This window comes from Octopus bimaculoides, chromosome 14 (genome assembly GCF_046866305.1).
Source record: "Octopus bimaculoides isolate indiv1 chromosome 14, ASM4686630v1, whole genome shotgun sequence".
In the NCBI taxonomy this organism is placed as follows: Eukaryota; Metazoa; Mollusca; class Cephalopoda; order Octopoda; family Octopodidae; genus Octopus; species Octopus bimaculoides.
Window position 1 is genome coordinate 8,225,209 of NC_142941.1, and position 22,500 is coordinate 8,247,708.

General features: G+C 40.1%; 1 protein-coding gene across 2 annotated transcripts in view; it reads left to right on the forward strand.

Annotated features, from left to right (window-relative positions):
* Window positions 1-22,500, forward strand: part of LOC106877941 (rhotekin) — a 141,378-nt gene that overhangs the window by 11,626 nt on the left and 107,252 nt on the right. For both annotated transcript variants that reach the window (XM_089362286.1, XM_089362285.1), the window contains exon 2: window positions 1,755-2,006. In XM_089362286.1, the coding sequence (XP_089218412.1) occupies window positions 1,755-2,006 (252 nt within the window). The remainder of the gene's footprint in view (window positions 1-1,754; window positions 2,007-22,500) is intronic.

The window sequence follows — 22,500 nt, forward strand, 5'->3', positions numbered from 1 at the left end:
TGGGCTAATTTTAGTCATCAGCTAACAAAAATGGGTGCTAATTTCCTCAACACTTTTGGTAGTGTAAGCATTTACCTTTTATCTTGTTTCTTTTATCAGACTGTGGCCATGCTGGGGCACCGCCTTGAAGAATTTTTAGTCAAATGAACCAACCCCAGGATTTTTTTTTTTTGAAGCCTGGTACTTATTCTATCGGTCTCCTTTGTCGAACTGCTAAATTATGGGGATGTAAACACACTAACACTGGTTGTCAAGCAGTGGTAGGGGACAAACAGACACATGCAGATATATACTTCAGAAGCTTCTTTCATTTTCCGTCCACCAGATTCACTCATAAGGCTTTAGTTGGTTTGAGGCTATAGTAGAAGTCACTTGTCCAAGGCGCCATGCGGGGAAAATGTAAAAAGCACACTCTGTAAAGTGGTTGGCATTAGGAAGGGCATCCAGTTGAAGGAGCCAACAGACATTTTGGAATCTGGACAGCTCCCGTCAAACCATCCAACCCATGCCAGTATGAAAAATGCATGTATGATGACGATGTGTGTGTGTGTGTGTGTGTGTGTATGCATATCTATCTATCTATCTATGTCTATCCCTATATTTCTGTCTCTGTATGGTTATCTATCGATTTATTTATCTATCTATCTGTCTGTCTGTCTCTGCCTGTCTCCGTCTGTGTGTCTCTGCCTGTCTCCGTCTGTGTGTCTCTGCCTGTCTCCGTCTGTGTGTCTCTGCCTGTCTCCGTCTCTGTGTCTCTGCCTGTCCCCGTCTGTGTGTCTCCGCCTGTCTGTCCCCGTCTGTGTGTCTCCGCCTGTCTGTCCCCGTCTGTGTGTCTCCGCCTGTCTGTCCCCGTCTGTGTGTCTCCGCCTGTCTGTCCCCGTCTGTGTGTCTCCGCCTGTCTGTCCCCGTCTGTGTGTGTCCGCCTGTCTGTCCCCGTCTGTGTGTGTCCGCCTGTCTGTCCCCGTCTGTGTGTGTCCGCCTGTCTGTCCCCGTCTGTGTGTGTCCGCCTGTCTGTCCCCGTCTGTGTGTGTCCGCCTGTCTGTCCCCGTCTGTGTGTGTCCGCCTGTCTGTCCCCGTCTGTGTGTGTCCGCCTGTCTGTCCCCGTCTGTGTGTGTCCGCCTGTCTGTCCCCGTCTGTGTGTGTCCGCCTGTCTGTCCCCGTCTGTGTGTGTCCGCCTGTCTGTCCCCGTCTGTGTGTGTCCGCCTGTCTGTCCCCGTCTGTGTGTGTCCGCCTGTCTGTCCCCGTCTGTGTGTGTCCGCCTGTCTGTCCCCGTCTGTGTGTGTCCGCCTGTCTGTCCCCGTCTGTGTGTGTCCGCCTGTCTGTCCCCGTCTGTGTGTGTCCGCCTGTCTGTCCCCGTCTGTGTGTGTCCGCCTGTCTGTCCCCGTCTGTGTGTGTCCGCCTGTCTGTCCCCGTCTGTGTGTGTCCGCCTGTCTGTCCCCGTCTGTGTGTGTCCGCCTGTCTGTCCCCGTCTGTGTGTGTCCGCCTGTCTGTCCCCGTCTGTGTGTGTCCGCCTGTCTGTCCCCGTCTGTGTGTGTCCGCCTGTCTGTCCCCGTCTGTGTGTGTCCGCCTGTCTGTCCCCGTCTGTGTGTGTCCGCCTGTCTGTCCCCGTCTGTGTGTGTCCGCCTGTCTGTCCCCGTCTGTGTGTGTCCGCCTGTCTGTCCCCGTCTGTGTGTGTCCGTCTGTCTGTCCCCGTCTGTCTGTCTGTCAATAGATAAATAAAATAAAATAATATATATCTGTTGGCTTCTCTTCAGTTTGAAAGACCCAAATGGAAGAATACTTTGCAAAGAAGAGTAACTGGAAGTTTTCGAAAGCAGGTTCTCAAACAGATGGTTGACTATTCATGGGCTGGTCCGGTGCCAGACAGCTTCGACTATTCAGCAGCAACTATGGAGACATGTGCACCAACTACGGGAGGCCCTTCTCTGAGACGACGGTCCATGCCAGCAACTGATAGGCCAGTGGTTAAACCAAAAACAAGGAAATCTCTTGTTGGTGTCATTAAGGTAAATAAAATTTTAAAATATTTTTGTGCCCCTTTCTTTCTTTCTGCTTTTCCCTCTCTGTTTCCCTCTGTCTGTATCTCGCTGTGTCTGGACTCCTTCACTGTTATTTGTTATGTTTCTTTCTCTCTCTCTTTGTTCATCTCCCTCTTAGTACCTCTCTCCAGGGCTGTCAGAGAGCGCAAACGTCTGCCAAGGCAACGCCAACGTCCTCTCAACAATTAGCCAGAAATGGTTTTCAAAATGAGAATATCTGAAATAAACTTGACAGCTCTCACAAACGACAATACTAAAAATGAACCCGACCACTCTCAAAAATTAAGTAAAAAGACGGGAAAAATAATCTAGAATCCAGATTCAATCCCAAAATCTAATTAGTTCATTCTAGTCAGGAGGCCAAACATCCCCGAAAGTTACATCCGAATCCATCCAGCAGTTCTTGAGATATCTTGTCCATGGACAAACAAACACCACTGAAAACAATACCTCCACCTTTGCTAAGGTGGAGGTAATAATTAAGGTTTCAAACTTTTGGGACAAGGCTAACAGTTTTAGGGGTGGGAGTAAGTTGATCACACCGATCCTAGTGTTCAACTGGTAACATATTTTATCGATCCCAATTGGACAGAAAGCAAGGTCAACTTCAGAGTAATTCGAATTCTGAGCATAAGGACAGGAAATGCTGTTTAGCAAAGAAGCACAAGGCAAAGAATTTTGGGGTAGAATATAGAATGACCCCTATCATTCCCTATCCCCTGGGACTTGACTAAATGAGTGCCTTTATAAGATTGCTTGGTCTTCTAGAAATAGCAGCCAAATCTCCCTTACATTAGAGCTTGTTGTCTCGAAATAAAAAGACACATTGGAAAATGTATACACTTCACCTCGGAAATAAAGACTGGATGGTCACAGCCAGAGTAGTTTTGATCAGAAGTCTACTCGTGTATGTCTGCTTTGGACTAGGCAACAGCTCGAATGGTTAGAAATTTAGGCATGGCTGTGTGGTAAGAAACTTGCTTCCCAACCACATGGTCCTGGTTTCAGTCCCACTGCATTGCACCTTGGGTCTACTATAGCTTCGGGCCGACCAAAGCCTTGTGAGTAAATTTGGTAGATGGAAACTGGAAGAAGCCTGTTGTGTATAATATATATATATATATAATATATATATATATATATATATATATATATATATATATATATATATATATAAAGAGTATATGCATATATATGTACATGTTTGTACATACCTTCATCTACATGTATATATAGATGCATATCTGGGTACATGACATTGCAAAAGAACATGGACAAAATGATAAACAAGGTACAAAAAACACACAGGCCACATAGAGAACATTTCCTTCATCAGCTGCCACCATTATAACACTGGCGTTTCGAAGAGTTAGGGCAGGATGCATGGTTAAAATGGCTCTTCCCAAGGACACAAATTAAATTTGTTCCATGGAGGATAGTGGCGGACGGAAAACAAGACAGGAAAATGAAACAGTGAAATAAACAAACAAAAAAGGATATGCGGCCAGATGTGAGAAAGTATGTGTATATATATATGTATATACATATATATATATATATATATATATATATATATATATATATATATTCATATTTGTGTGGCTGTTTGCTCCCACTGTACCATCGGTCGACAGCTGATGCTGTTGTGTTTATGTCCCCATAAATTGGTGGCTCGGCAAGAGACCCATAGAATAAGTACTAGGCTTACAAAGACCAAGTCCTGGGATCAATTTCTTCAACTGACACCCTTTAAAGCAGTGCTCCAGCATGGCTGCAGTCAGATGATTGAAACAAATAAAAGAATACACACACACACATACAGATATTTAGACCTATTGACCCTTGTAAAAGACGAAAGGCTAAGTTGTCCCCAGCTGGATTTGAACAGCAGACGTAACAAGATACCACAAGACATTTGGTTGTCGTTGCAGCTCTACTGATTCTGTCTAATAGCATGGTACTGATGGTGGTGGTGGTGATGGTGGTGCAGATTAGCAAGTTTGGTATTAACCGCTACCATTGTTCAGCTCTTTAATTCCAAATTACATGCTCTGTGGGTATTTCATTGGTAGTTTGTGTGTGTGTGTATGCACATACACACTTGTATGTATAGATGTGTATACATGTATGTCTATACTTGTCTCTGTATACATGTGTGTGTGTATACATCTGTGTATACATGTGTGTGTATGTGTGTATACATCTGTGTATACGTGTGTATGTATGTATACGTGTGTGTGTATACATGTGTGTGTATGCTTGTATACGTGTGTGTATGTATGTATACGCATGTGTATACATGTGTGTGTGTATACATGTATGCGTGTGTACATGTGTGATGTATACATGTGTGTGTACAAGTGTGTATGTGTATATTTGTGTATATATGTGTGTATGTCTATATGTATGTATATATATATATATATATATCGTCTATATATAGTCATCATTGTTTTAGTGACTACTTTTCTATGCTTGTCTATATATAATTTTTTTAATGATGTTTGTGACTCTGTGGAATGCAGTCTTGTGTGTGAACTAGTTCGGTGTTGTTATTTCCTGGGAATACATTCGGTACTTCAACTGTTGTCTTTTAATTCCTGCATCGACACAACAACAATTGAAGTTCAAACCTCATGGTCGCTTACGAGGGAAAGAGGAGACAGAACAGCTGTGAGGGCTGACAAATAAAAAAACAAAAAAAGAGTGGCCAAGCTGCCATGCTTTAAAATTACAATGGATTTTAATCTTAGAACTTGTCCTCAACACTATATATATATATTTTTTTACCATACAGCCATGCGTGGTGTGTGTGTGTGTGTGTTAAATGCAGATAAGTGATGATAATATGGTGGGCTCTTTTCAAGATCCATTACCATACAGCTTTGGTTGACCTGGTGTTGTAGTAGAAGACACTTAAGGTGTCACACAATGGGATTGAACCTGGGACCACATAGTAAGGAAGCAAGCTTTTCAACTAGACAGTCATGCCATAATAAATTACAAATAAATTATATGTCATGTTGTGAACTGAAAAGCTTGGATCGACTTAGGTTGTCAAAATAATTTGTCAATGAAAATGCCATTGATGAGTTTAACCCTTTCGTTACCGTATTTATTTTGAGATGCTCTGTGTTTCTTTTAATTACTTTAAATATAACAAAGAATTTAGTAAAATAACTTTGTCATCATTCAGTTAGTGTTAGGAACATAAATTGTGACTAAGGTTTGGTGGAAGATTTTGATTCAAAACTTAAGAAAACAAGACATTTGTACTCAGAGCCAGAGGCAGTTTCATCCGGGTTGGTAATAAAAGGGTTTAAATCTAAAGACAGCTCAGAAAACAAAAAAACAAAAAATAGATAACCGCTATAAGACCAGTTGTGATTAAAACTCTTGGATGAAATAGACAATGCAGATTGGAATTGATCTGGTCTCTCTCTCTCTCTCTCTCTCTCTCGGTCTCCCTCAGTCTCTCTCTCTCTCTTTCTTTTGTGTGCATGCTTGCTGTGACCAGTTGGCTGTTGTTATTGTTGCTTCTATTGTGTAAAATGCTAAGCAGCTTCAAGTATTACAACAGTTCTGACTCTCTGCTGCACTTGAGATCTTAAGTATGCATTTTCTGCTGTCATAGCTCTGTTAATTACTCTGTGTGTATGTGTGTGTAAATATATATATATATATATGTAAATATATATATATATATACATACATATATATATATGAACAAACAAGTGTGTATCATGGTTTGTTGTGTGTAAATATGTCGTGTCATGTTACTGTAATCACCTTCAACTCAAAAAAAGGTTTTGTACAGGATTATAATATTATTCATGTATAAGAAACCCCCATATTTTTTGACCTAATTTTTGACAAAAAAATGATTCCTTATACATGTTGAAATACAGTATATGTGCGTGGTGTATATATATATATATGTATACATACACACGAATGCATACAATGTGTGTGTATCTACACACACACATGCAGGTGTGGCTGTGTGGTTAGGGTGCCCCTCTCATTTTCATCCATTCCTGTAATCATCTTCATTCATTCATGTATTTGTCTAGCCCTTGCTTCTGGCAACTCTATGTTAGGGCGTATGGCCAATTCTATGAAATAAAGAACTTTGCTTCTCAACCACATAGTTCCAGGGCATTCATGCCAGAAACTCTGATATGAACATTTCAGAGTGTTTGGGTGTCAATCGGAGGACAGTGCAGAGGATTTGGAAAGAGTTGGGTGTGTCTAATGGTAATTGTGAAGGTATGGCAGCTCGAAAAACTCACTCCGATCGTTCTGATAAAAAAAAAAGAACTCCTGAATTTGTTGGTGAGATCTGTGTCATGATTGACAGCGATTGATAGTATTGGCCTCGGGTGAATAGATGTTTGACTGACGGAAAAAAAGACGGGAAAAAAAAAAGATTAAAGTAACAACGAAAATAAATAAGAACGTTTGCCAAAATTTTGGAAAAGGAATAAAAACTTATTTTTATTTTGTTCGCGAAGATAAAATAGGAAAACTGATACGTAGGATGGATTGGATGGTTCGATTGGTTTGGCATGGAGGGATAGTTTACTCTTTTATTATTTTACTTGTTTCAGTCATTTGACTGCGGCCATGCAGGAGCACCACTTTTAGTTTGTTATCAGGCAGGTAGTGCATGGAGACATTCGGTATTCCTCGTACAAGATGAGAAAGGGACAATTTTTATCCCAAGCCATCAAGGACAAGAGGAAAGACCACAGTATGAAGCTTTTGAACAAACTCAAGCATCCCCTCCAACCGAACATGCTTTGGTTTTTCTCCAGATGAGAAAAATTTCTGCCAGGATCAGATGGTGAACACAGAACAACCATTGGCTTGCTGTGTCTCCAAAACATATACCAAGAGTGACAAAAATCAAACATTCACTCAACATCATGGTGTTTGGAGTGATGACCAGTGATGGCAACTTTATGCCTCCATTCATCTTCCCACACGACCTCAGACTCAACATGGAGGTCTACATCAAGTGCTTGGAGGAGGTAGTGCTGCCCTGGGTCAAAAGGGTGGCTGCTGGAAGACACTATGTCTGGCAACAGGATTCTGCACCATGCCACACAAACAGGAGAACCCAGTCATGGCTGTCAGACAATTTCTGCGACCACATCACCCCTAATGTCTGATCACCCAACTCCCTACACTGCAACCCCTTTGATTATTATGTGTGGGGCACAGTTGAGCGAGAGACCTACAAAACTTGTAATACCAAAGATGAAGGCAAGGATTATGGCAATATTGACAAACTTAAACAAGGAGACCGTCCAGAAAGAGTTGCAAAAGATTCCGAAGTCGTCTGGAGGCCTGAAGCCAATGGCGATTTTATTGAACAAATTTACTCTTTTAATATTTCAAGATATTTTTATGTAATTTTGGTAAATATATCTGTTAAAATGAGATGTCAGTGTTATTTTCATTTTTTGCGTAATTTAGACGACAATTTATTCACTGCACCCTGTATATATGTATATATATATATATATATATATATATATATATATATATATATATATATATATATATATAATATATATATATAAATTATTACAATTAAAGGGGTAAAGGTTTATCAATTTATTAATTTATTAATAATTAATAATTTTTACCAAGCCCTTCGGTATGTAAACACCATTATCGGTGGAGCCCAGCATGGCCACAGCTCATGAGCTGAAACTAGATAAAATGAAAAAGATGAAATGAATACATTTATAAACATAAAGGGATCAGCAAACAGTTGCTTCACCACATACCGAAGTTCAGAAATAGCAGCTAAAATGCTGAGACTCCATATATATATATATAGTTATCTATATACATAGCATGGTGCGCACACATACACGTGTGCGCGCGTAATCGCAGAGAGGAACATGGTAAATGAGAGAGAAAATGTTTTGGCTGAGTCAATGAATGTTTTAGTGAATTACCGGATGGTGGTGGTGGTGGGGGGGGAGAGTGTGAGAGGAAACTCTTGTGTTTTAACTGGAGGAAGGGTGGGAGGAGGAGAGATGCGGTGAAGGAGGAAATTGTACATTGACACAAAATAAAAAGAAAAGGACAAAAGACTTGGAGAATGGTTGTGGCGCTTAGGGAGAAGTCGGAGGAGGGGAGGGGAGGAGAAAAAGAGAGGTTGACAGAAGTTGATGGGAGGAAGTGTGGATGCGGTGCATGGATGGGTGGGTGGGTGGGCCAGTATCCTGTGACGGTCGTGGTGGCGGCGTTTGTGGTGAGTGGTGAGTGGTGGTGGTGGTTGCGGGAGAAAGTAATAATGGTAGAAAAAGTATTCGTGGAAGTTGGTGTGAGATCCATCATCATTGTCATTGTCATTAACGCTGTTGTCACCACCACTACCACTACCAACAGCAGCAGCAGTAGTAGTAGCATCGTTTATCCCCGCCCATCATCATCATCAGCATCGTTATCACCACCACTATCATCGTCACCACTACTGTCACCACCACCACCACCAACATCAGTACCGGTACCACCACCCACTGCCGCCAACACCATCACTACCACTGCCGCCACCTCAACTACCACCATCACTACTACTACTACCGCCGCCACCACCTCAACTACCACCACCACTACTACTACTATTACTATCACCACCACCACCACCATCAACACCGTTATCACCATCATCACCACCACTGTCGCCACCCCAACTACTACTACTACCACCACCACTACTACCACCACCACTACTACCACCACCACCACCACCACTACCACCACCACCACTACCACCACCACCACTACTACCACCACCACTACTACCACCACCACTACTACCACCACTACTACTACCACCACCACCACACCACTACTACTAGTACTACTACCACCACCACCACCACCACCACTACTACTACTACCACCACCACACCACCACTACCACCACCACTACCACCACCACTACTACCACCACTACCACCACCACTACCACCACCACTACCACCACCACTACTACCACCACCACTACTACTACTACTACTACTGCCGCCACCACCATCTTCTCTTTCATTATCAGCTCTCTGCTACCATCACAAGCCACAGCATAGTAAATAACGGTTGGTTCTACGAAAGCAGCGTAATGTGCGCGCCAAAGAGAAAATAAGAACGAACGAAAGACAGATTGGTGGTGGTGGACAAATCCAATCAGACAGATCGATATAAATAAATGGATTGATAGTATTGGCCTCGGGTGAATAGATGTTTGACTGACGGAAAAAAAAGACGGGGAAAAAAAAAGATTAAAGTAACAACGAAAAAAAATAAGAACGTTTGCCAAAATTTTGGAAAAGGAATAAAAACTTATTTTTTTGTTCCCGAAGATAAAATAGGAAAACTGATACGTAGGATGGATTGGATGGTTCGATTGGTTTGGCATGGAGGGATAGTTTACTCTTTTATTATTTTACTTGTTTCAGTCATTTGACTGCGGCCATGCAGGAGCACCACCTTTAGTTGAGCAAATCGACCCCCAGGACTTATTCTTTTGTAAGCCTAGTACTTATTCTATCGGTCTCTTTTTGCCGAACCGCTAAGTTACGGGGACGTAAAGACACCACCATCGGTTGTCAAGCGATGTTGTGGGGGGGGGGGGGCAAACACAAACATATACACACAAATATATACATATATATTCATATATACGACAGGCTTCTTTCAGTTTCCGTCTACCAAATCCACTCACAAGGCTTTGGTCGGCCCGAGGCTATAGTAGACACTTGCCCAAGGTGCCACGCAGTAGGAATGAACCCGGAACCATGTGGTTGGTAAGCAAACTACTTACCGCACAGCCACTCCTGCGCCTATAGTTTAACCATCTTTTTTGAATGAATCGGCTGCGAGAAAGAAAGAAAGACGTGTTTTGGGATGGAGAAGAGGAACGAGAAAAATCCGTGATGATAACTGGAATATAAGTGAGAATGAGTTATAGTACCGGATCTCTTATCCGGCTTCCAGAAATCCGGGAATTACTGTGCAATATCATGCAGTATTTACTGTACCCGGTGAAGGCAAGCGAGCTGGTAGAATCGTTAGCACGCCGGACAGAAATGCTTGGTGTCATATCGTCCGTCTTTTTTATTTTTTTATTTTTTTTTAGTTCAAATTCCGCCGAGGTCGATTTCGCCTTTCATCTTTTTGGGGGTCGATAAAATTAGTACCAGTTGATCCCTGGGATCGGTGTAATCGACTCAGCCCCTCCCCCGAAATTGCTGGCCTTGTGCTACAATTTGAGACCAATATTGCTGTACCCTGTTATTATTATTATTATAAGGGCCGGGTTCCAACCCCGGCCGCGGCAACAAAGTTACATTCTGGGTCCCCAAAATAGACCCTGTTTTTGAAGTTGGTTAATTTGCATATGGTGTGTTGAAAATAGTTTTCTTTGGTTTTTTTATTCTTAAATGGATCGATGAAAATTAAATATAGGCGCAGGAGTGGCTGTGTGGTAAGTAGCTTGCTTACCAACCACATGGTTCTGGGTTCAGTCCCACTGCGTGGCACCTTGGGCAAGTGTCTTCTGCTATAGCCTCGGGCCGACCAAAGCCTTGTGAGTGGAAACTGAAAGAAGCCCGCCGTATATATATATATATATATATATATATATATATATATATATATATATGTAACCTCGTGGGCATCGGTGCCGATTTTCTCTTCCTCCGTTTTTCCATTCTTTGAACTTTCCTTGTTTCCGACGAAGGGCTCCGCCCGAAACGTCATACTCTCTCTCTTTCCTTTCCCGAGCGTCTAATAACACTATCCGTATTACGTCCTCACTTTGTTGTTTTTTTGTTATTGTTTTTTGTCTATTTTTGAACTTGTGTGTGTGTGTGTGTTTGTGTTTGTCCCCCAACATCACTTGACAACTGATGCTGGTGTGTTTACGTCCCCGTAACTTATGTGTGTGTGTGTGTGTGTGTGTTTTATCTACTATATAGACTGTCTCCGAAAAACCGTAAAATCCAGAAATCCGGGACACTTCCGGTCCTAAATTTGCCGGATATTTAGTCTGGTATTCTCGGATGGGTAGGTTGGGTCGTTTGGTTTGATAGATAGATAGATAGATAACTGGTTTAACCATTATGAATGGATCGACAGCAGAAGGAAAGCCTATTATATACATATACACATATATATATATACATACACTGTAGAAAGATATGTAAAGGGGGTGGTGAAGAAGGAGGGGAAAAAGAAGCAGTGATGGTGGCTGGAGTAGAAGAGAAAACGAGAGATATTTTATATCTTCATCAACTGTAGAGGTGAAGATATAAATATGAGTGAACTGATAGGTTAACTCGAGATGGTGATGATGATGGTGGTGGTGGTGGGGGGGCGAGAAAGACGGAAAGATTCGAGATGGGGATTGTGGTGGTGGTGGTGGGGGCAGCGTTATATACAGAACATAGAGGAATGATAACGTGGGAGAGGGGTGGGTGGTGGTGGCTAGCGAAAGATTATGATAGAAATATGAAACCATATTTTCTCTGTATCTTCTTTCTTTCTCTCTATCTTCGTCTCTTATCTTCTACTTTCTCTCTTCTTTCTTTCTTTCTTTCTTCTCATTTTTATAAAAAAGAATTCTATCTCTTCGTTCTATCAACCCGTGTTTTCCCTTCATTCTTGCTTTCTAATATTTCACTTTCTCTCTTTTTCACCATTTTTTAAAAACATTCTCTCTTTTTTAAACACTTTTCTTATTTTTTAAAAACTCCATCTTACACACACACACACACACATATACACATACATACACACATATACACATACATACATACACACATATACACATACACACATATATACACATACACACACATATATACACATACACATATATATACACACACACATACACATACACACACGCACATATATATACACATACACACATACACATATATATACACACACACATACACATACACACATATACACATACATACACACATACACATACACACACATATATACACATACACACATATATACACATACATATATACACATACACACATATATATACACATACACACATATATACACATACACACACATATACACATACACACACACACACACGCTTTTATGATAAACTCTTTACTTGTTCTTTTCATTTCCATCTTTCCATAACTTCGCATTCACACGTTAAAGTGAAGGGGATAAAAAAACCCTTTCGCCCAGCCAAAAACATACAAACAAAAAATAAGACATTAAAAAGGTTAAAAACATGACAATAAAATTAAGAGGAGCAGCCCCCCCCCCCCCCCCCCCAAAACAAATGGAAAGACGGGAAACAAGGACTCAGAAAACGAAAAACATTTTCAAACTCCTTTCATCCTATATATATATATATATATATATATATATATATATATATATATATATATATATATATATATATATACAATAACGGTTTATTAAGAGGAGAAGGGTGAATTAGAATGTGTGTGTGTGAGAGGGTGGCAAAGAGGAAGAGAATGGCTGTTGCAAGCTGGGACACCATATATTCTCTGGCTGCTGAGAGAAGTCTGCTAGTGTTTTCAAGGCATTTTGGGTTGGTGGGGGTCGTGCTAGAAAACTCCAAAACGGAAGGACGACGTAGATAGTTATCCCCACCCACCATCATATATATATATATATATATATATATATATATATATGTATATATATATATGCGCTGAGGCATACATTCCCTCATCCATTAAAATCCTCACCAAAAGTCGTAATTCTTAGTCTTGCAACAAACATCTATTTGTATGTATGTATATGTAAAAAAAAAACTAACCCCGAAACAAAACTGACGTAGCCCTGAGCTAATATCTATAGTTGAGGGACTTTGTGTGTCCACACACACACACACACACACACACACAGATATTTATATATTATATATATATATGCACCCATCTTTTTCTGCCTCCCCTCTGTGTGTTTTCCATCATTGATCGAGGACTTTTGACAAACCAGCTTCCGCATATTGGATACAGCAGAAGTGGAACTTGTCTCTCTCTCTCTCTCTCTCTCTCTCTCTCTCTCTCTCTCTCTATCTCACACTTAACTTATCACTCACTCATTTACACTCATTCAGTCTTTTCATCACACACACACACGCTCTCTCTCTCTATCCCGCCCTCTGTCTATATCCTTGCTTCTCTCTTTCTCTCTCTCTACACACACACACATACATACACGTTCTCTTACACTTCCTCCAACTATCTGTGTGTCTCTCTCTCTCTTTCACACACGCACATAAGGCTTTTTACAAGTCTTATCAACGTTCAAAGACGCATAGAATCGCACGCTCAAATACTTTGTTTTTTTTTAATATATTATATACCTTTCACAGCTTATAAATTTCCGTACACACACACACACACACACACACACACACACACGCACACGCACACGCACACATGCACACACACACAGAAGGCCTCAAATAAACCGCCGATATATAGGCAGTTGATAGACACAACTTCATACATAAGTGCACACGCTCAAAAACACAACACATCATATATATATATATATATATATATATATATCGTATACATGTCTGTGTACATATTATATTAGTCTGATGACTACGAGAGAGAGAGAAAGAGAGGTACACAGATGATAGAGAGAGAGAGAGACCGTGTGTGATGTGCTGGTGTAGATGAAGTAAGTTTGAATTCCCAACCCCCATCGTTGTGTATTCTAGGCGCTCATTAGCTATCTTCTGCATCTCAAAGCCTCGCTTGCCGTTGTCGTTGTCCCCTCGCTACGGCTTGCCTTGTTACTACACTTGTCTCCACATTACGGATTTTAAAAAAAAAACACAAAAAGAACCCCCCCCCCCCCAGAAATTATTTGCCAAAGATGACGACGGAAAAAGCGAATACGAAAGCGGCTTCGACGATTCTTAGAAGAAAGGTCGGTTTTCTCTATTACTTTGTATATTTATTTTATTTTATATTATTACTGTGGCTTTTGTGGGGGTTTTTGGTTGTTGTTGTTGTTGTTCTACTGTTGATGGGTGTTTAAAAAAATACATTTCTTTGTGTGTGTATGTTTGTGTATATTCTTCAGTGAAGTCAAAACACAAAACCCGCAAACATTTAACGGATTCACATGTACACGCGCTCGCGCGCACTCGGTCTCATCACACACACACACACTCACAGGCATACATACACACGCACACATACACACATGCATCCTCCGCCCTCCTTTACACGGCAACTCTCTTTACTCCATGTGTGTGTGTGTATGTATGTATATATATATATATATATATATATATATATAACTGTCTGAAATCTGTCTGAAATCTGTGTGTATAGTGTATATATATATATATATATTTGTATTATTATATATATACTTATATATATATATGTGTGTGTGTGTATGTATATTCTATTGTCTTGATATATTACTACTGATTCACTATGTTCTGTTATGTGTATATATATATATATATATATATATATATATATATATATATATACACATACATAAATGTAGTGTGTATATGTCTGTATTAACGCACGCACACTTTTATATATAAAGTATCCAAAATACGGTGGAATCGAAGACATAAAATACACATACATGTAACAAGAATTACATACACACAAATATATATACCTATATATATTTGTGTGTATGTATTGTACACATACGCAGATATATTTGTCATACTTTATTTGATGAACGTGTTCGTGTGTACGGAAAGAAATGGGGGATAGCCTGCCTGTCTGCCCTTTTCTTTGCCGTTCCTTTTATTTTTATTTTTGCGTAATGTGTATGTAGTAGGAATCGATCCATTGTTCGACAGTAAAAAGAACTTACACAATTCGCTACTTCTGCACCACCACCACCACCACCACCACCATCGCTATCATCATCATCACCATCATCGCCATCGTAATCGTCATCATCATCATCGTCGTTCCCTTCATTAACAACAATCATCACTGCTGCTGACATCATCGCCCTAATTACCCTCCGCCTCCCTCACCCCACCGCAGTCACCTCCTCCCCCCACCGCCTCGATTCAACCCTTTATGATCCTTTAATCCACGCTCTGATGTTCGATAGTAGTTTTGTGTGACTTAGTTTTATTGTTAGGTTCAAAGGCTTGCTGCTATTGTTAAATGTTCTGCCCGAAGGGCTTTTTGCTCGTGGCACACACACAGACACACACACACACACACACACACACACACACACACACACACACACACACACACACGCACCGTACTTCGCGACCCCAGTTAGCAGCTCATGCCGCTGACGTGATTAGATCCTCACTGCATAGCACTCGAAAAAATTTACACACACACACACACACACACACACACACACACACACAGTTTGTATTTTCCAGTTGGCGTTCGCGTTACGGCAGCATACATAACGCCCAAGCACATCCGCCGCGACTTAAGGGTTTCAAATAAAGAAAGCCATTGTACCGGAATATACATGTGTGGGGCCTGTGTTCTTTCTTTATACTGGGCCACTGATCTCCGTCCCCCCCTTCTCAAATCACACCCATTTTTTTTTGTTCTTTAAAAGGGGATGGTGTAGTCCCTTATATAATACTTAAGCACATATAGTGAAGCGGTTGGTCACGCCTGGAATGCCTTCTACTCAGTCAGGGTTGTCTTGGGCTTAATGATTTGAATGTTTGCATGTGGGCTTTCACTCTCTGCACGTATGTCTATATGTATGTATGTATGTATCTATCTATCTCTCTCTTTTTCTCTCTCTTTCTCTCTCTCTCTTTCTCTCTCTCTCTCTCTCTCTCTCTCTCTATGTATATATATATATATATATACCGCCCCCTTTAACTTGGTGGTTTGGCAAATAAGATCGATAGAGTATGTATTGGGCTCGATTTATTTGACTAAACATTTCATGGCCTTGCCCCAGCATGGTAGCTGCCTAATAACTAAAACATATATATATATATATATATATATATATATATATATATATATATATATATATATGAATAATAACAATAAATGGAGCAAAACGCATATAAATAAAAGTTCCTTTGGAATTAAAGGAACTTTTATTTGTGTGTTTTTGCTCCATTTATTGTTATTATTCATATCTACTCAAAATGCATCACTTTAACTTGCTATCGCTACCTATAAAACGGGTGTGATATCCTGGCTTTTTGTGTAATTTTTGCTACCCATGGTAACTATTAACATATTTACATTGTCAAAGGTTTGTTTTAAACTGAGATAATATTAATATATACATAAACTAATATATATATATATGTACTTATGGGGTTCTATACTTTTTTTGTATTTTCTCTTCTTTTTGTGGGTGTCTGTCTGTCTACTTAGGTTTGTCTATTTTTAAATCTTTCATCTCGCTCACCTTTCTCTTTCTCAGTCTTTTTTTTTTAAACCCAAATCTTTTATGTCATCCCCACCTCCCTCTTTCTCTTTAAGGCTGGCTGTCTCATCTTTCACTCACAAAACTCCCTTTTTTTTTTTCTTCCTTCTGTTTTGTTTTTTTTTCTTTTTACATCTTTCCTCCTCTTTTCAGTCCCTCTCTTATATAACGATGTAATGATGCAGTTTACCCGAAATCCATCCCCCCCCCATCTTCAGCAATTCACTACAAACATTTTTACGTCTCTCAAATAATCTCACCTGATTTTCATGCGACATGGAAGGACTCCCTCCCTCGTGAGGCTATATGGTTTTGTTTATCCACATCAAACAACCTTTATCAGTCAAAGCTACAAAATACTTGAGTGCGTTCCTCAGCTGAGTGGTGGAGTATCACTCAGAATGCGATTGCCTTCAGACCAGCAGTCTCTGACCGTTTATGCACCATGGACGTAAGTGCTAGAATGAAATGTGCTTAATGGGTGCAAACCCAGGTCCTAAATTTTTCACAAATGAGGTCAATTTTTTTTCTATTCCCCTCCCCCCTATCTTAATATACTCTTTTACTCATTTACTTGTTTCAGTCATTTGACTGCAGCCATGCTGGAGCACTGCCTTTAGTCGAGCAATTCGACCTCCGGACTTATTCTTTTGAAGCCTAGTACTTATTCTATCGGTCTCTTTTTTGCCGAACCGCTATGTTATGGGGACATAAACACACCACCATCGGTTGTCAAACGATGTTGGGGGGACAAACACAGACACGCTCACATATAAATATATATACATATATATGACAAGCTTCTTTCAGTTTCCGTCTACCAAATCCACTCACAAGGCTTTGGTCGCAATAGTAGAAGACACTTGCCCAAGGTGCCACGCAGTGGGACTGAACCCGGAACCATGTGGTTGGTAAGCAAGCTACTTACCACACAGCCACTCCTGTGCCTATATATATATATATATATATATATATATATATATATATATATATATATATATATGTATGTATGTGTTTGTCCCCCCAACATCGCTTGATAACTGATGCTGGTGTGTTTATGTCCCCGTAACTTAGTGGTTCTGCAAAAGAGACCGATAGAATAAGTACTAGGCTTACAAAGAATAAGTCCTGGGGTCAATTTGCTTGACTAAAGGCAGTGCTCCAACATGGCCACAGTCAAATGACTGAAACAAGTAAAAGAGTACACCATATTTTTCTTTTTAATGTCCAAGTGGATTTGTTGAATAAACTGCCAACCCCCTTTTCTCTTAGCTTCTGTTTTTATTCCAAAAGTTTCTTTGAGCTCTAATAAAAGCACAGCCCCTCCTGTAGGCGTATGGAGTGGCTGTGTGGTAAGAAGCTTGCTTTCCAACCACATGGTTCCAGGTTCAGTCCCACTGCATGGCATCTTGGGCAGATGTCTTCTACGATATATCCTTGGGCCGACCAGAGCCATATGAGTGGATTTGGTCAATGAAAACCAAAAGAAGCTTGTTGTATATATATATATATATATATATATATATATATATGTTTGTATTTGTGTGTCTGTGTTTGTCCCCCCCACTGTCACTTAACAACCGATGTTGTTGTGTTTTGCGATTCGGCAAAAGTGACCGATAGAATAAGTACTAGGCTTCCAAAGAATAAGTCCTGTGGTCGATTTGTTCGACTAAAGGCGGTGCTCCAGCATGGCTGCGGTCAAATGACCGAAACAAGTAAAAGGAAAAAAATAATAATAAACAAACCAAAAAGGACAACAGCTCTTCAAATTCTGCATGCCTACATAAGTGTCTCCTCGCCTTCCCAGTCCTGAAGTTGGTGGTCACTCTCATATCCATACTGACACACATTACATATATCTATAAAATGAAACTAAAAACAGACATTATTAGTGTGTGTGTGTGTGTATCCACTAAATTTTTTTCTTTTTCCTTTCTTTACATTAAATTCCAATATAATTGTAATCTACACCATCTGAAAGGTATTTGTAGAAAATTTCATTTAGGAAATATAAATTTTTCTGAAAGTTATGAAGAAACAGTTGACTTGTGGGAATTATCTGAAACTCCTCTGTCTACCAAATCCATTCATAAGGCTTTGGTAGATGGAATCTGAAAGAGGCCTGTCATGTGTGTGTGTGTGATATGTATACCATTATTATCATTTAATGTCCATGCTATTCTTTTATGTTACAGTCATTTGACTATGGCCTTACTGGAGCACTGCCTTGAAGGGCATCCAGATGGGCATCCACTACGCTCACGATCTTCAAGGCTCAGGTGTCCATTGCGAAATCGTTTAAACCATTTTTGAGCTGACCACTCACTGGTCATTTCCTCACCAAATGTTTCGTTGATGTCGCGAGCAGTTTCAGCTGCTTTACATTTTTTTTTTGAAGTTGAATAGCAAAATTGCTCGAATATTGCGCTTTGACATTCCCATTTCAGATTATTGTAACAACAGGGAAAAAATATCAATGCTAACTTACTGATGCATTTAGGCAAGTCTATGTCTATATTATCAGACAATTGCAAAAAAATGTTTTAAAAACTTCAAAACTCTGCAAAAATCTGGTACAAATTCTTCATGGTTGAAAATGTTGCTTACTTTTTACTCAACCTGATATGTTTTCTTATACAACCTCAGGTCAACCAAAGCCTTGTGAGTGGACTTGGTAGACAGAAACTGGAAGCTCATTATGTGTGTCTGTATGCGTGCGTGCCACCCCAACCCATCACCAGTTGACAACCAGTGTTGGTGTATTTAGGTCCCCATAACTTAGCAGTTCAGCAAAACTGACCAATTAAATACTAGGCTTTAAAAAATAAGTTTTGGGGTCAATTTGCCTGACTAAGTACTAGTGTCAATTTATTCAACTAAATCTTTGAAGGTGGTGCCCCAGCATGACCACAATCCAATGACTAAAACAATTTAAAAACAAGACAGTAAATGACTGTAATATCTTCTTGTATGTTTTGTATATGTGTAGGTGTATCCATATATAGATGTCTTAGACATGTGTATGTGTTGAATGTATGCTTTCCTAGTAGCATGGCTTTTGTATAATTATTTATATAAGGGGTGTACTAAGAATGCTTTTGTGTGTCTAGAACATAGATAGATGTTCACTTTAGGAAAAAAGGTCTGTGTGTGCATGTCTTATGAGTAGATCTGTAATTCTTCAGTGTAGTTTGGTTTGGTTTGGTTTGTAATGCTAATACTTGGTTTCTTAATCACACGTCTGTCTGTCTCTTCCGGATGATGTCATCTGTCCTCGCTGGTATCAATGTTGCAGATAACTACAGCCAGCCTGTCACCACTGTGGGTATTACTGCTGTGTGTTCAGAATGGTGTAGTGTGTGTGTGTGTGCGTGTGTGTGTATGTGTGGTTAGAAGCTTGCTACCCATCGCCTTGGTTCCAGATACAGTTCCACTGTATGGCACCTGTGACACCATAAGTAAGTATCTTCTTCTATAACCTTGGGCTGACCGAAGCTCTCTTCGTGAATGGACTTGGTAGACGGAAACTGAAAGAAGCTTGTCTGTGCTTCGTCTTCCACCACTGCTTCACAGTTGGTGTTGGTGTATTTACATCCTTGTAACTTAGGGGTTCAGCAAAAGTGACTGATAGAATAAATACCAGGCTTAAAAAAATATAAAGTACTGGGGTTGATATTATTTGGCTAAAAATTCAAGGCAGTGCCCCAGCATGGCCACAGACTAATGATTGAAACAAATAAAAGATTAAAGATTTATATCATTTACTTGTTTCAGTCATTTGTCCATGGCCATGCTGGGGTCCTACCTTGAAAAATCTTAGTCAAACAAATCAGACTCCTTATTTATTCTATCGATCTCTTGTACTGAACTACTAAATTATGAGGACACAAACGAACCAACATCGGTTGACAAATGATAGTGGGAAGCAAAGACACACACACACACACACACACACACATACACACACACACACACACACACACACACACACACACACACACACACACACACACATACACACACACACACACACACACACACACACACACACACACACACACACACACACACACACAGGGTGTGGAGAATAAATTGTCATCTAAATTACGCAAAAATGAAAATATCACTGACATCTCATTTTAACAGATATATTTACCAAAATTACATAAAAATAGCTTGAAATATTAAAAGAGTAAATTTATTCAATAAAATCGCCATTGGCTTCAACCACGGCCTCCAGACGACTTCGGAATCTCCTGCAACTCTTCTGGACAGTCTCCTTATTTAAGTTGGTCAATGCTTCTATAATTCTTGCCTTCAGTTCATCTTTTAACTTTCTCTTTGATAAAGTGAAATTTCATTCACGATAAAACGCATCATAAATACCATCTTTGAAAGGTTTGGCAGTGCTAAATCTGTCAGACATCACAAACGTGGAACCCTTTTAATGCAGAAATCAGATATGACCACTCCAAATTCCGTTACCCTTAACCGCAGAAAGCAGTTTTATATGCCAATCTATCTTTTTTTTTCTTCTATTTCGTATTGAGATATGTCAAGTTTTGAGACATGACTTGCAGAAAATACCAATCCTATTTTCTGGTAGATATTTAACATCATTCTTGGAATTACCATGAAATTCAGTTTTTTTAGTGGAACGGTTAAGAAATATCCTCTGAACTATAACCTTTAGATTAAATTCTTTACAGTTCTTTACTCAGAGGCCACTATTTCCTGTAGTGTCACCCTTTTATAGAGATGTGGACTGGGTTATGTGACTTCGTGGTTCCTATTTACGGCAAGGTGGATTGAGCTATTTTCTTTCTGGTGTGTCTTTACATCTAGGTGAACAAAATTGTTTCATCCTTTGGTACCTATTTGCTGCTCAATGGAATTGGATTTTGTTACTTAGCTTGAAGACACCACACACCTGGTTAATCAAGCCTATGGTTAAATGAATTCCAGCTATGACTCTGATTCTTGGGATATTTGACTGCTATTTCTAGCAGACTTAGTTACTGCACGGTGGCTCCCTCAGTGACTTAACCAATTCTTTTACTTGTTTCCGTCATTTGACTGCAGCCATGCTGGAGCAGTACCTCGAAGTGTTTTAGTTGAACAAATTGACCCCGGGACAACACTAGCTGTCAATCGGTGATGGGGCACACACCACACACACACACACACGTACGCAACATTTACACACACGCTTACATACAGTTTCTGTCAATCAAATCCACTCACAAGGCTTTAGTCGGCCTGAGGCTCTAGTAGAAGACACTTGCCCATGGTGCCATGCAGTGGGACTGAACCCAGAAACATGTAGTTGGGAAGCAAGCTTCTTACCACACGGCCACGCCCGCACCTATACTCTTTTACTCTTTTACTTGTTTCAGTCATTTGACTGCGGCCATGCTGGAGCACCACCTTATTTTAGTCGAGTAAATCGACCCCAGGACTTATTCTTTGTAAGCCTAGTACTTATTCTATCGGTCTCTTTTGCCGAACCGCTAAGTTACGGGGATGTAAACACACCAGCATCGGTTGTCAAACGATGTTGAGGGGACAAACACAGACACACAAACATATACATATATATTTACATATATATGACTGGCTTCTTTCAGTTTCTGTCTACTAAATCCACTCACAAGGCTTTGGTCAGGCCGAGGCTATAGTAGAAGACACTTGCCCATGGTGCCATGCAGTGGGACTGAACCCAGAACCACGTGGTTGGGAAGCAAGCTTCTTACCACACGGCCACACCTGCACCTATGTAAACCTTTCTGATACCAACTCACCAGAGATTGCTCATGTTTCTATGATAAAATTTTACTATTTCAAAGCGATCTAAATTAAAACTTTCTTTCAAAATTTCATGTTAATTTATTCCAAAACTCCAGTTTAATAATAATTAATTATTTTAATAAATTCTTCATTATTTTCAAAATTAATTGAAACAAAAGCAGCATATTTTAATAGGAATATTGTA